Source organism: Taudactylus pleione, unplaced genomic scaffold, assembly GCF_031769625.1.
Source record: "Taudactylus pleione unplaced genomic scaffold, aTauple2 ptg000710l, whole genome shotgun sequence".
In the NCBI taxonomy this organism is placed as follows: Eukaryota; Metazoa; Chordata; class Amphibia; order Anura; family Myobatrachidae; genus Taudactylus; species Taudactylus pleione.
Window position 1 is genome coordinate 744,355 of NW_028285112.1, and position 15,317 is coordinate 759,671.

Sequence of the window (15,317 nt, forward strand, 5' to 3'; positions counted from 1 at the left end):
AAGCAAAATTGGTGGAAAGGTGGTCAGGCGCCTAAAGAGAAACAATTATTAAGTCATTGGCACAGTATATATTAGGTGCCCTAGTAGTATTGACACAAGCATAGTACATTAATGCACTTGACATGAAATGTTGGTCAGCTCAAGTATCAGTGCAGTCACAAATACAATGAGCCATAAAGGGATGGCAAGTTAGTGTAAAACAGTAAATTCTAAAAGTCCAGGTAAGTGACTGCTGGTATTAGGTCTAAAAACAAATAAAAGTGCTACCACCATCAGCAAAATGAATACAAATAAAAAAGTATGAACAAAAAAAATACATAATGAAGTAAATAAATATAAAAAATAACAAGGTTAATCAATATTAAACCCAAAGAAACTCTTAGTATGTTTAAATAAATGCAATCTCATTAGACAATATCTAAAGTGGAGCACCAAGTTACACCATTAGGTCAAAAACATGAGAGGTATCATAGCAGGGACTTTCATAGACTAGGCAGCCATTCAAAAAGGGTAGAAATATGGAGAAAATGTTGAAATAATAAAAAAAAGGCTTACTCCTTCACTGCAAAAAAACACTAAGGGGTCTATTTACTAAGCAGTGTTAGGAGACAGAGTGAAAAGTGATAAGAAAGTAATAAGGTGCCAGCCAATCAGCTCCCAACTGTCATCTCACAGGTTGTGTTTGAAAAATGACAGTTGGGAGCTGATTGGCTGACACCTTATCACTTTTCACTCTGTCTCCTAACACTGCTTAGTAAATAGACCCCTAAGTGTTATACACAGTGTTCAAACGGTGTTCCACCTTGCTTCACTTTTGAGTAACATTAAATCATGATTGCTTCCTCTTCTGAGGGGGCTCACCCAAATAATTATCATACAGCTCAACCTGGTGTCGCTCTTTGAGAAAATGTGCTGCAACCATTTTATCAGTCATCCCGGTATTATACGCCAATCGAATCAAGAAACGATGTTGGTTCATTCGCTCTCTAAATATCCTGATGGTTTTGCACACATTCATGAGTCTTCATGGACATGTCAAATAATAGATCACATGGTCCATCTGAGAGGATAACCAGTGTCAAAGGCAGATATTCCTCCCACTATGTGGATGACAGCAAAAGCTTCCTTGGACTAGGGCTCTGCAGGTTGTACAACCCAGACATTTAAAGCAACCATTTTTCTTTGAAAGCCAGTTATCCATGGGAGCTCATTCTGGGTTTTATGTTAGATCTGAATAATAGATCTTTGAGGTTCAGCCCCCTCCTTATGCTAAAGAGGGTAGGTTTTTACCCAAGCTTTTAAAAGTAGGATCAGTATTTAGCAGACTCTAATTCTTCTTTATGGATTTTTGTATCGATCACAGGTTTATATCGCATTTTGTCCCAAGTATTACTCTCTATTTATCTTTTATCTTTTTTGCCCTGGTGAGGGATTTATTAAGTAAAGACAGTTTGTAACCTCATGAAGTGAAGCATGTTACACAATCTTATTATTGTAATTTATTTGAATTGTTCCTGAAAACCTGTAGGAATTGAAATACAGGTAAATTCGATTTTAGGGCATCAGGATGGTGGCTCGTGGACAATAGAAGAGTATAATGGTCGGTTGTCTTATGGTAGAGCATGTAAACAAGCTGCAGACCATCCTTTAACACTGTTATGTCCAAAAACTTAATGTGGTCCGTATTAGCCATTGTCTAGAGCATTCAACTGTTCAACCATATGAAAAAATGCCTCTATTCCTCCCTTCCAAATCAAAAAGACATATCCTTTCATAATGTTTTATGTTATCAGAGTAAACATTAAGGATATTTTCATGTTTATATTGGCTCAAATATATATATATATATATATATATATATATTGGCATAACTAGTGCCAGGTATGAGCCCATGGCTGTACCACCAATTTGCATATACTGTAGTAACAATCTTGGTATAAAAAATGATTCAGTTCTAGCAGCTTCTGAACCTGTAATAGTAATAATTCAATAGGGGGCCATCATAGGACCCTTGCAATAGTGTGCATTTTGCTGCCTCTATTCCTGCTTTATGTGAGATTACAGTTAACAATGAACTACCATCTAGTGAGCAAACAATCATCAGGAAAGGTGTTAATAAGAGATAAGCACATGAGGAATTCTCCTGTGTCCTTAATGTAACTAATCCTCTGAACAATGGGTTGAAGGCAACAGTCAAGGTACTGAGCTAAGGGTTGTAATACTGACCCCATGCTGATATTATTGGTCATCCTGGGGGGTCTTTCATAGGTTTGTGGACCTTTGGCAAGGTGTATAAAAAGGGACAGATGGGGTAGTCCACTGTAAGGAACCATCATTTCATCTAACCAGAGATTGGAAAATGTCAAAGCATTGAGATCATCAATCTCCCTCTTAATACCGGGAATGGGGTTAAATTCCAACACTTTATACATATCAGTGTCTGCTAATTGCCTATTGATCTCTTTATAGATTTCAAAATCTTGAAGGATCACAGCTCCACCCCTATCTGCTTTTCTTATTACCAAGTCACTATTCTTCATTATGACTTCAGTGCCCCCATGCAGTATAGCCATGTGCCTGTAAAGGGGCATGGCCTACTATAAAGGGGGCATGGCCTAGAGGGAACTCCCAGTAGCATTGCTCCAAGGGCCTGCCCAGCATCTCCAGACATGCTGAGCTGTGCCCGGAGACTGTGCCTGCACTGCCAGCTCCTCCTCTGTGACAGGATCTGAGTGCTGCAGGTTACTGACACACTGCAGCACCCAACTCCTCTTACTGAGGAGGAGCTGGCATTTTGATGTTACATCCTCCGAGGGTGACACCCGGTGCGGACCGCACCCCCATAGTGATACGATGATAGTGTTTTTGACTAGTCATTTGCCGGTCTTCAACAATTAAAATTTAACTCATTATTGCATAAATAAGGGTAGCTCTGCAGCTTTGCAGGGGACACATGAATGGAGTGCCAGTGCTCTGGTAGCATGGAATGGAGGAACCACTTCTGATCTAGCGAGAACTGTGACCAGTGCTCCCTCTCTCCAATTCTGTACAAACTATAACAGGTTTTTTCTTTCCTGCAACTTTGCCACAGATTCTTGTGAAATTGATCTGCACATTGAAAAAATTATTGATATAATTAATATATAATGCAAGCAAATAAGGACCATTCTAATTATAAATATTTAGGCATATTTTACAAAAGTTGATCCTTGCTCACAATGCAGTTTGCTGAACAGTAATATGAAGAAAACAATATAGAGCTAACACTGAATGGTGAGTTTAAAACCTGTAGCATACTTTCATACAGGCAACTTCCAAAACTGTTGTAGGAATAGCAATACTGCTGTAATAGTTAAAGAATACATCTAAACAACAAAGCAAAAAGAAATAGCACGATCAGTTATGTTTATATTTTAAGTTTATCAGCCAGTTATATATATTGAAAATTGTGGCAGACTGAACCATTTTTTTATCTATTTATTTGAATAGGTAAGTGATTACATGCAAACTGCTTATTACATTACAATCCCAATCACTTGTGTGATGATAACAGTTACAGCTGTGTATGAAAAGCAATACAGCATATCTACCAACAATAAAATCAGAAAGCTACGTATTTTCTCAAATATTAATACTGTATGGAGGGTCTGCTAATAAACATTACATCTTTTTAATGTGATTGGACCACTTAATTTAAACATTTATTTTTTTATTGGTAATTGTGTATGTTCTTGTTAACTATTCAGAATTCAAACATTACTGAACAATCTACAAATTAGCTTCAATTGTTCCAGCTGTAATATGTATGTGCACCACTAGGCCTTATGCATGAGATGTTGCTCTTATTTAGATCAGTTAATGCCAATGGAAACACATATACTAATGCATTTCTTAAGGTGGGTATACACTACATGATATATATAGGCCAATTTTGCTATCCACGACGGATACAAACGACCATCGCATAGTGTGTACAGGCAAATGGGCTGAAGTCATGGATGTCGCAGTGCTGTTATTTGAAGTATGTAATGATGTATCACGTATCGCATCGTCATTTGGTGGATCGTGTAAAGTGTCCAGTGATGCGATATTTCATTACATCAAATCACCACGTTGCTGGATTGCACCATCATTTAGGTGTCTAGCCAGCTTAAGATCCAAAACACTTAATGTTCCCAATCAAGTTTTAAAGGTTGGCAAAAGTGACTAGTTTAAAAAAATTATATTTCAAAAGACATGCAGTAATAATCTAATCACATTAACTGGGCCCAACACAATGTCTTCTTTAGCCAAAGGCCAAATAGCCAGATTCAATGTTCAATTTATATATTGTCACTACAACATTAAAAAATGCATAAGTGAAATAACAATGCAATTTCACAGTTCCAATATAATTAATTAATATACAACAAATACTAAAAATGTAAAATCACAATTAAAGATGGAAAAAAACTATTTTGCAAACTGCTGGTACAGTATCTAAGAAAGCTATAACATTTTTTAGAGGGCAACAAAGAAAAAGGGAGAGACATGGGTGACTAGGATCAGCAATGATCTCATTAGCTTTAGCTAAGCACCTCATAGCAAAAATGGCCTTCATCTTTGGCAAACATTGACCAATGGTTTTAGCCACGTTAACCACCCTAACTGTTGATTTGGCAATAGTCAATCTGTCTTTGTTTGAGCACCATTAGGGTCCTGAAAGAGAAGTTTTTTAAGCATAGACTACCTGGACAGGAGTAGGTTTTGGGACAAGACTGTGGTTGCGGAGCCGTAACTAGCCATTTTGGCACCCTGTGCAGTAAACAGCATCGGTGCCTCCCCAAACTTTTACTCACTCCTAAAGTGTGATGCAGGGTGGCTTGACAATGTAGGCTAAATGCCTGTTCAATGTTTAACATCTGCCTGACCTCTTACAGTATGCACTCAGGGAAGCACAAGCACAGTAGAGGGAAGACGCTTCAACTCTACTAACAATGTAAGTGCAGAACATCTGCAGCCTGATAACCTCACAGTAGCCAGATAATTGCAGTATCCTCCCTCCCCCAGGCCCTGCATTCTGTAATCCCTTGTCCATCTGGGGGGTGTCTATCACAGCTGTCAACGGGGAGACCGGGAGTGAGAGATTAAAGCTTGCTGTATGAAGCTGCTGCTGCTCCTCCCAAAGTCCTGGACTACGAGGAGACTGTCAACCCTGCACAGAGCCCTGTGCAGGGAGACTTTACAGCCTTCTAACCCACTACTGCTGCTACCGGACAGAGGAAACAGCACAGAGATGGCTGCTACTACTAATAGTATTAATCTGTATAGCCAGCAGCAAGGGCCGTGGTGGAGCGATGATGCCACCCAGAGAGTCCTGTGCTCTGTGCAGCAGCACCACTCGCACACCACTAGTTGCAGCCCTGTGTGGTTGGGCCTTGGAGATAGGATCTTTTGAGACATATTAGAATCAAGTGGCTGGTCGAGTTCTGTATATTTTCTGGTGAGAAGACAAGGGTTAAGATGGATGTTTGGGTCAGCAATATTACCTGACTAACTCAATTGGTGAACTTCCTCACATTACAAACATTTATTTTGATGACATAATAACATTAAATAACATTAAATTATTTTAATGAAATTAACTCTTTTTCCCAGCTATTATTGGTTATATGGAAATAAAAGGCTGGATATCAATCTAATTAATTTAGCTGCTTATTCTGTATACATTACTGGACTGAATTTTCCACTTTACTGGATTTATATGTGCAGTATAGAAAACATAAGTCTCAAGCCATCTGTGTGTTTTTCAATGCTATAACCTCTATTTGCCAAACCAGGTATTCTGGGAGTTCACTTAGCAAATTCCAGGCTTCAAACCAAAAAATGAAATTTACTGCTGGCTGTATTTATGAAGCCATAACACAATTTATCTTTCCTTTGATAGTAGATTATCTTTGTAGTTGTAAAAATTGCAATCCTTTATCTTGAATAATCTAGTGTCCTATGCAGAACACGTGTACAGGAGATCCACCTCTGTGGTCAACAAAATACATTTCAACAGAACTTTTATATAAATATAATGTATTCAAAGTCCTGTACTGTATAGAGTGTTCATTTATAATTTAATATTAGATTTACAAAGACACTTCCACTGATTTATTACTTATTTATTTGTCTGCAGTGCAAAAAAAAGAGTTGACATTATTAATTTATGCATTAATATTTATTATGGAGGTCTCTGTATTTCATTCACGGAGAATCAATTTTATAGTTCTGTTTAAATCCCTGAAACATAGATATTTTGTGGAAATGAACCTATTTTCATCTTCTAGAAATAGTCAAAGCAACGTAGAATACGCAGGATGCAGTCTTATTTTCTTAAAAGAGCACATGAATATTTTGTGTTGATGTTTTACTAGTGATGTTTTTAGTGCGTGACTCAATACTGTGTCCTTATAGTACAAAGAACAAGGACATTTAGATTTGTATAAGATTACTGAATAAATATTAAATAACACTTTAAAAAATAATGTTATTTGTGATGCTTATTTCAGCTAACCAGCTACTTAATGAAAGCGGTTTGTTGAATATTACTAAATAATGTATTTGAAAGCAAGATCCAGCTCATCTGAAAACACACAATGAATACTAACTGACCTAAGCATAGGAACTATTCATGGTGAAATGAGCACTCATGAGTGAGTCATCATAAATGGTGGAAAGTACTGTACCACATACTGTGTTAATGATCAATCAGTATATTGTAAAAATTCTGTATACACTGAGGGCTCATTTAGCAAAAATGTGATCTGAAAATGAGCATATGAAAAGAAGCACTTGTCCAGCTGAACCCGTAATAATTCTATTATAGTACATACAACATTTTTCCTCACCTCTCTCCGTAGAATGCAGTGGACCATCACAATGACAAATCCTTGCAATGAATCAAATACTGCGAACAGTATTTGAAACAATATCGATCTCTTATCTGTCATTGCTAGAACAGCGGACATCCACGTCAATGCCAGTAGAGGAAGGACAACACAAGAACTCCAAAGGGATGCCCTATTTAGAGAGAAATACTGCTGAACCAAATTGTACTTTGCCTACAAATATATCACATTAGCTTAAATTAACAGGCAACCCATCAGTGCTAAGATGACCAGTGAGATATAAATATGTTTTAGGATAGGCCACTTTGGAACTGATGGGATAGATGCCCAGGCAAATTTTTTTTACTTAAAATAGGTGTTTATTTTAAAACATTGTTGCTAAAGTTTAAAAATTAAAATAAGAAAAACAGAACAGAAAAAACATTGTATTATTATTAGAACACAAATTGTATCAGGCTATTTTCATACATGCACGGTAAAAGATTTGTAACAAGAAGATGTAAATGATTTAGACTAACATGGCATTACTGGCGGTGGTGGCTGACAAAGCTGTTGTTGAAACTACTCCACACTTGGCACATTTGAGCGTCAAACCGCTATGAGGCTCACTCATCTGACTGCAAACAAACAGAACACCCACAAAAAGAACAAAGTATTCAATTTTCACCAAAATAATTGCTGCTGTAGTTTTTTTTTGTTTGTTTTTAAATAAGAGCTCATGCATACGTAACATGATGAATGTATTGATTTGTTTAATAATGGAAACTTTTTGTCATTTTTATATAATTGCTTATGACAATAACTACATATAGTATACAGAAAGAAGGATCATTTCATTCATGCATGCAGGGCTTGTGTCTTGCTTTACAAAGTGAGAATTTCCCATTTTGCAAAAGATAAGCCATTGAATATACATTGAGCTGAACAAAAGCAGGTGCTAAATCAGACATATGATGACAACCCTATATTCAGGCCAATGACAATGCATTTAAATAAATATTATAATGATAATTATTTTTTTATTTCAGATTGAAAGGATACTAACAGAATTTAAATAGTAATAATACAATTTATTATCCAACATAAAAATTACAATATTTAATTTGTCATTCAAAAGTTATAACTATATACAAGTTAAATATTTAAACATAACCTGAATATAGAGTTAAAGTGAAAGAAATTGATGAATTATTATAGTTGAATATGTTTATTGTTTACAAAACAGTGCAGAAGCATCAGTACCCAATACATATAAAACACTGAGTTTAACAAATATCAATACAAATAAAATGTTTAAAAAGTAATTCTTGTCATTGACTTCCTGCCCTACAAGCCTACAAGTATATATATATATATATATATATATATATATATATATATATATATATATATAATAAGAGGATGAGAGTTTCTTTTCTGTCGTGGTTGCCTGAACAAAACAAGTCGCCTTGTCATCAAAATATAAGAGAAGTACAGACACCACAGGAGATGTGACCTATGTCATTTCCTGCTGTTATAACCACAATTTATAAGTATGTAGTACACATACTGTTTGACTTAATTGGCACTTTCAACAAGTATTTTTTATTGTTCATTTCTCATTATAATTCAGAGAAAGAAAAACATCATTGAACAAACTGTTTCAACTAATTAGCACACTGTTTACTGTACACAAAGACACATTAAAATATGCAACACATTTATCCAAAACTCTTATACATGACAGTTTACCCCAGGTGGCTCATTCTGTGAATTATAACATAGCAAATGACAAATAATTACTTTGTAAAGTGTATGTGGTCTTTCATTTTACTAATTCATATTCTGACAAAGTTTTTATCCTATTAAATCTTGTTAACGTTACGCAAATTCTGCTCTGTGGCATATAAATACAAACAGATGTCAATGAATATATTTTAAATATTTTATTGATTTTTAAGTTTGCTTCCACAGAGAGCAAACATTCATGTATTTAAACACATAAATAAAAAGAGTTAACGATTTCCTAAAACTGCATATGATACCAGAAGACATTAAAAGGGTATGAGATTGTCATCACTATGTCAGTGTTGATAATCATTGGCTAAGATCCCTTTTAGCCTTTGATTGAGCCTTCCAATTTGGTAATCCTGGTGCATCCATACAATCAATGCGCAAAGACAACATAGCTCAAATTTAACAGGAGACTCCTATGTAAGTAGATGGATCTGTTGGAGAGTAAACCACATTGGCATATGTATAATGGGTGCAGGGTGTGTGGTGCATATGGGCCCCTGGGTCCAGGGGGGCCCACACTACACACCCTGCACCCATATAATTATACCTTTCCAGAGACCCGCACCGGCCAGCGTTGCAGACAGAACTCACCAGTAAAATGGCACAGTCGCCATATTACCGGGGAGTTGCACATGCGCAGTAGAGAAGTCTGTGGGAACATAGTGCAGGCGTCATGTTCCCAGAAACCTGCACAAGTTCAGTAGACTCTGGCACAAAGCCAGAGTCTACTGTGCTGCCAGAGAGGAGGGGGCCCACAGAGAGGCTGCACATGGAGACCCCCTCTCATAAACCGCCCCTGATACACCATCAATCATGTGTCTTCAGAAGGATGGTGTTGGTGGTTCATGAGTCATCCAGATACATTTAATGCACCTTATTGTATAACATAGCATGTGGCTGAACTAGGCCTAATGTACAGTACATGGCTTTGTAAGGTCTGGACTTGTTTGCAGTAAAAGGCATAAACATAGCTCACACATAAGCAATTCCTGGAGCAAGCCATGAAAACAAATAATCACCTCATTCTAGAAGCAAATGATTGTACAGTAGGTCCACAGGAGACACAGAAACAAACCTTCCTCCGATGTACATTTAGGATATACTGGGTATTCTCTAATACTCTTTTGGAACATCAGTGAAGGCAACAGATATTATATGTTTAATAAAAGAGTTTATTTAAATCTATCTTGGGTATTGATACAAATCATAAGATGCAATAAATCCATAGGTCTCTCTTCCACTTCTTATATAGCAACCACGTCCTCTGCCCTGATGCTACAACTTTGCCAAGGCATAACATATGATTTATCTTAGCAGTCAACCTCATGTTGGATCCTTTGACTAATAAGAATATAAAGGAGACAGAGCAACATCTGAGTCTCATTGTGTATGTGCAGCATGTCACTGTTGGAGATATCTATAAAACTCTTGGTGAGGTATATAAAATATTTGCTGTCCTCATTGAAGTGAGGGAAAAATTTAATATTGCCCTGTCTCCAAGTGTGAGAATCCATTTTGACCTTCCCAATACAATCTTCTCTAAAAAGATACATTCCGTTAGATTCTTGTTTGAGGGGAAACTTTGGGGGATTGGTCTAATTGGTGATTGGATGTACAAAGTATTGCATTATGAATGCTATACATCCGCCACTTACCACATGCATGTCGGCATTAATAATGCCGGTATGCCCATACAAATGCATTTAAAATTGCAAGGCACAGCTCTTTCAAATGTATTTCTTGTAAGCACCTTACAATAGGGCTGTCTACTTTATGATACTGAGAGGCAAGTGAGTAATTGAGAGATACTAAGAGACAAACGAGTCATTAAAAAATACTGAGAGGCAAGTGAGTGACTAAAACAGAGATTCATGCACATACATTTCATGAGAAATGATGTGTCCTAAGCCCCTGATCTTATTCTTAGCAATTCCTGGTGTAGATGTACTAAGCCTTGGAGATAAATAAAGTATCAATCAGCTCTTTCCAAAGTTTGATACATCTCCCCCTAGCTTTTATTCAGTATCGATAGAATGTGAGTGTGAGAAACCTACGTTAAGGGAATCATGATAGGTCAGGAAACAGTTTCTCAGCCTACTTGCATTATGTAACTTCAAACAAGAAGCAGAGAGAGGTTTTATATCTTACTATAATTACTTGAATGGGGCAGAGTGGAGGCCATGCATTAAAAATTAGAGATGAGTGCTAATGACCTGGAGAAACATAAACAAACAGCCTGCTTAGAACAACTGTTGATGCCTGTACACACAGGAATAATCTAGTGGGTAAGGAGTTGGCAGTGCCTCAACCCAAGTAATTGTGGTCTATGGAACATCAAAGAAAAAAGTATTGTGCTAGTATTCAACTTTTATATGTGCCATATCATGAAATATTTCTAATACTTATTTCTCAGGAGCTTCTTCACTTTCTGAAATGGTGCATGCCTTTTTTGTGTGTGTTAGGAGAAATCCAGGAAAGTAGGCATAGGATGGTTATCATTTTCCATGCGTGTCAAATGAAGAAGCCTGACTTTACTGGAGCATAGATTATTTTTCAATTTCATCTAATTTCCATAAGCAGTGTTCAATGGGATGGTAGGGAAGCTCAGTGAGGTGGTGACATTCTTCTAGGTGTCTTCTAGTTCCCTAATAATACACTCTGTCTGGTCTGCTTGAACACTAGTCTTTTACAGATCAGGATGCACCAACATAAGCCCAGGCTTAAAGTTTTCTGTTACAGCTGCTTTGCAATCTGAGATGTCCTGTAATAGCATGGACAAAGAAGGTTCCATGTTAGTCCTATTACCTACCAGGTCAGTATTAATCCATGGCAGATGTGGCCACCCTAATAGTGACTCCAAAATGGCTCCAATTTCCAGTTCTGGGGAATCAGGAGATAATCTCTCCAAGTTAGCCACAACTATTAGCTTTCTAAATACTTGCATGGGAAAGTAGACATTTCTTACATCAGGGAAGTGAAATGTTAATACTATTATAGTGAGTAAAGTGATTGAATGATGTGTCTATAGCAGAAACAGTTCCAGTATGTGTCCAATAATATCCTCTGTGCAATGACATCCCCTCTAAATAGTTATTAAAAAGTGGTATTAAAGTTTTAATGTATAATATACAGTATGTAATATTCACATACTGTATATGTGTACAAGCTTTTACATATCAACATACAACATGTTAAAAGCATTTCAATAGAATGTAGCATTATATTCTGAAGGAGTATCTATGTGCACATTTCATGAGTATGATCACCTGCAGTCAATAATGGCTAGACAGTCACCTAGGGATGAATGACTGATTAGCATGTACCAGGCCTCCTTGAACAGCTCTAGCAAACAGACCACGGTTTGTAGAAACAATTGTTTTCTGTTCCTTCATTTATAACCACATTACGTCAATGCAAAACAAATGCAGTATTACTAAGTAATTCAGCTTTATAAGCGATAATGTTACACAAAGAAACATGACTAACCTAAGAACCAATTATAAGGCAAAAAGTTAGTCAGAATCTTCGTGTATAAAATTTGTAACTAGATCTGCTATTTTGCTTAATTGGATTAGTTAACTACACTTGGAGAAAATGATATGCTGAACATGTTCTTATGTATTGGTAGACCTACAGTAGATGGTACAACGGCTCTCAGTTAGTCTTCAAGTAGTGAAAATGTCAACTGATCATAGCTCCCCTACCCTAACAGACCACAGTAGATGTTTTAATTAGACCCAGTGGCAGCTACTGGTTATTATACTTCCCTGTATGTGGGTCTCACTGAGAGCAAATGTCAATTTAGCATTTTTTTAAACATGTCTATTAACTAGCACATACTGTCATGCAATTTTCAGATAAGATACTATAGTGAGGACACACACATGTGTGTTTAGTGTGTAGTGTGTGTGCATGCATGTGTACTTCAAATCTTAACAGTATGTTCAATTATTCTAGGAGAAAAAGAAAGAAGTGAAAAAAAAAACACATGTTTCTCTGTACATCTTTTAGTTTTTTCTGCATGTATATGTGTTTATGTATATTTAAGCTTAAGTTGTTTTGTAGGATTTAACAAAGCATATAAGTGAAAATACAAAAAGAGCTGAGCATTTCTCTGGGGTGAACAGGAGAGGTGATGAAGACATACTGTATCCATAGCAACAGATGTAAAATTCAGTGAGCAAAGATAAATATAATTATACTGCAGATACTGCATATAACCATGAGATATTGATGATAGTCTCTTGTACGAGGATGAAAGATGTTCAGCCATTTTTTCCATATCTCTAATTAACAAAACAAAATATTTACAAACACTTATTTTTCTAATATTATATGTTTCAAATTAAATGTATTGGTAAATCTGTGAACTATTTATAATGTTTGCAGAGATGTAAAACAATATTGTAAAAAATTTAAAATCAATAACAGAAAACTAATAAAATTAATTAAGATTTGCTGCCTGACATGGCTTTCTCAGTTTACCATTGAAATGTCTTTTCACAAGAAAAAAAATTCACTGAATCTGTTTTAAATGTTAAATGCAATTACCTATTACTTGCAATCATAATTTCAGAATTTGTAGTTAGTTGTACGGAGTAAAGGTATGACATACTGGAAGAGAAAAGCTTAATTCATACAGTAATTTAATGTAGCTACTATCACTGTAAGGAAGACACATCTCCTGCTGATGACTTACAGCTATGTCAGCTAATGTTGAGATAGAAGAGTAACATGTGTGGTGCATACTGGCCTATACTTCCTTAATATCTTTGAGACACCCTTACTCCCTGACTTTATGTTCCTGTTTACTTCCTTAGTGAAATAATCAGGTTAGGGTAATGATGATGCAATACCTCTCTGAATGATAATTTAGAAATGTATCCTCATATGCCTAGCCTCAATATGCCATGTGGTACGAGCAGTGCTCGAAGTGGGGCGGTATACGGCGGTATGACATACCGCCACTTCCCGCCGCCACTTAGTTTTGCCACATTAGAGATTGTACCAGCACTGGGATCGCGTATGGGATCCCAGCGCTGGACCAGCAACGGCAGTGCATGGAGATGCGTCCGCTGGGGACATATCTCATCCGGCGGCTGCTCTGGGAGGGATGGAGACTGGAGGTACGCTGCAGTAGGGATGGTGACTGCAGTTCGCACCGGCATGATTGGCTCACGGAACACAAGCCAATGAGAAGCTGCCAAGCGGCAGCTTCTCATTGGCTTGCGGCCCTCGAGGGATTTAAAATGCCACCCTGTCTGCGGAAGCAGCCATCTCTCTCCACTGCACTCGGCTGTAAATCATTCATGAGTGCTACTTCGAGTACTGAGCAGCCGCGTCAGCGTGCAGCTAACAGCAGTGTGCCCGATCTTCCCCCTTAGTGACCAAGGCAGCAGGGACATTACTAGGCAGGGTGAGTTTGTTATGCAGTACACGGGTTACCACTCTGGCCGCATATGCCCAACTGCTATCACATGCTCTTGAGTTGGACCATATAGCATATGAGTCCTTAATATTGACACAATAATTAGTAGGTCAATTAAGTTGTGTAGTGGATGCCACTGATCACCGATGTTACATAGTGCTCTGTGACTTCAGTTTAGGAACAGCCTCCATGCATACTGTGCTGCATCTCTGTAGGGGAAGTTACAGATATGCAAATGGCTCTTTGAGACACATTTAAAACCAGAATGGAGAGAGTACCATTGATCCTGTCTGTGTATAAATGTTTTGTGACTGACTTATGATTTTATTTACCACCTATCAGCCTGCTTACTGATTTTGGTTATCACTAATGGATGACCTATTTATTATGGGGAGGGGGTGATTCAAAATTCCATACCCCCACCTCTAAATTCCCACTTTGAGCACTGGGTACGAGACATCTGGTACGAGACACCTGGCGTAAGTGAGCTACCAGGTTCCGGCTGACTGCTTGCGCCGAGTGTCTTTTCTGCCCCAAAATGAATCTTTGTGGCAATGCAATGCAACTAAGACACATCACGAGACTGCACTGATTAATCTGATATGTGATACTTGTATATCTGTGGGCAACTGAATCTGTATATGAAGCACTATAGAACTTGGTGTAGAAAAAAGACACGGCCACTGCATCGTAGCATCCGTATATAGATTCAGAATCAATCACACACAGATATACAAGTGTCGCTTATCATATTAATCAGCAGTCTCCTGGTGCATTCTTGTTGCATCACATTGCAACTAAGACACATTTTTGGGGCAAAAAAACCACAAAAAATATACTTGGCTCAAGCAGAGTCACAGGGGACCTGGCATGATGAGAGGGGCTGTTTGGCGCGACTGTGGTAATAGAGTATGTGAATACATTTTTAAATTGTAGCATTGCACAGTGGGAGGGCCATGAGTACTTGTCTTACACAGTGATTGCACAGTGGGAGGGCGATGATTACTATGCCCCCGTCCCCTGGACCTCCCTTCCAAGAGCTCACACGAGGAATAATTAGAAAGTAGACAAGTATGGGCTGATGATATGGATCAATAATTACTTTTGTTTAGGTATCACATTAATTTAAAGAAGAACACATACAGCTATTTCTCAGATACAACTACTTGAAAATAGAGTGGGGAATCACATTAGTCTGTAGGGCAATTAGGACTGCAGGACAGATACTGTTTTTTTTG

General features: G+C 37.4%; 1 protein-coding gene across 3 annotated transcripts in view; it reads right to left on the minus strand.

The window, feature by feature from the left end:
• Positions 1-15,317, minus strand: part of ADGRB3 (adhesion G protein-coupled receptor B3) — a 926,819-nt gene that overhangs the window by 76,926 nt on the left and 834,576 nt on the right. For 2 of the 3 annotated variants that reach the window (XM_088456638.1, XM_088456640.1), the window contains 2 exons: positions 7,394-7,492; positions 6,876-7,047 (listed from right to left, as the gene is read on the minus strand). In XM_088456638.1, coding sequence (XP_088312764.1) covers positions 6,876-7,047; positions 7,394-7,492 — 271 coding nt within the window. The remainder of the gene's footprint in view (positions 1-6,875; positions 7,048-7,393; positions 7,493-15,317) is intronic. The other variant, XM_088456639.1, reaches the window with a different exon arrangement.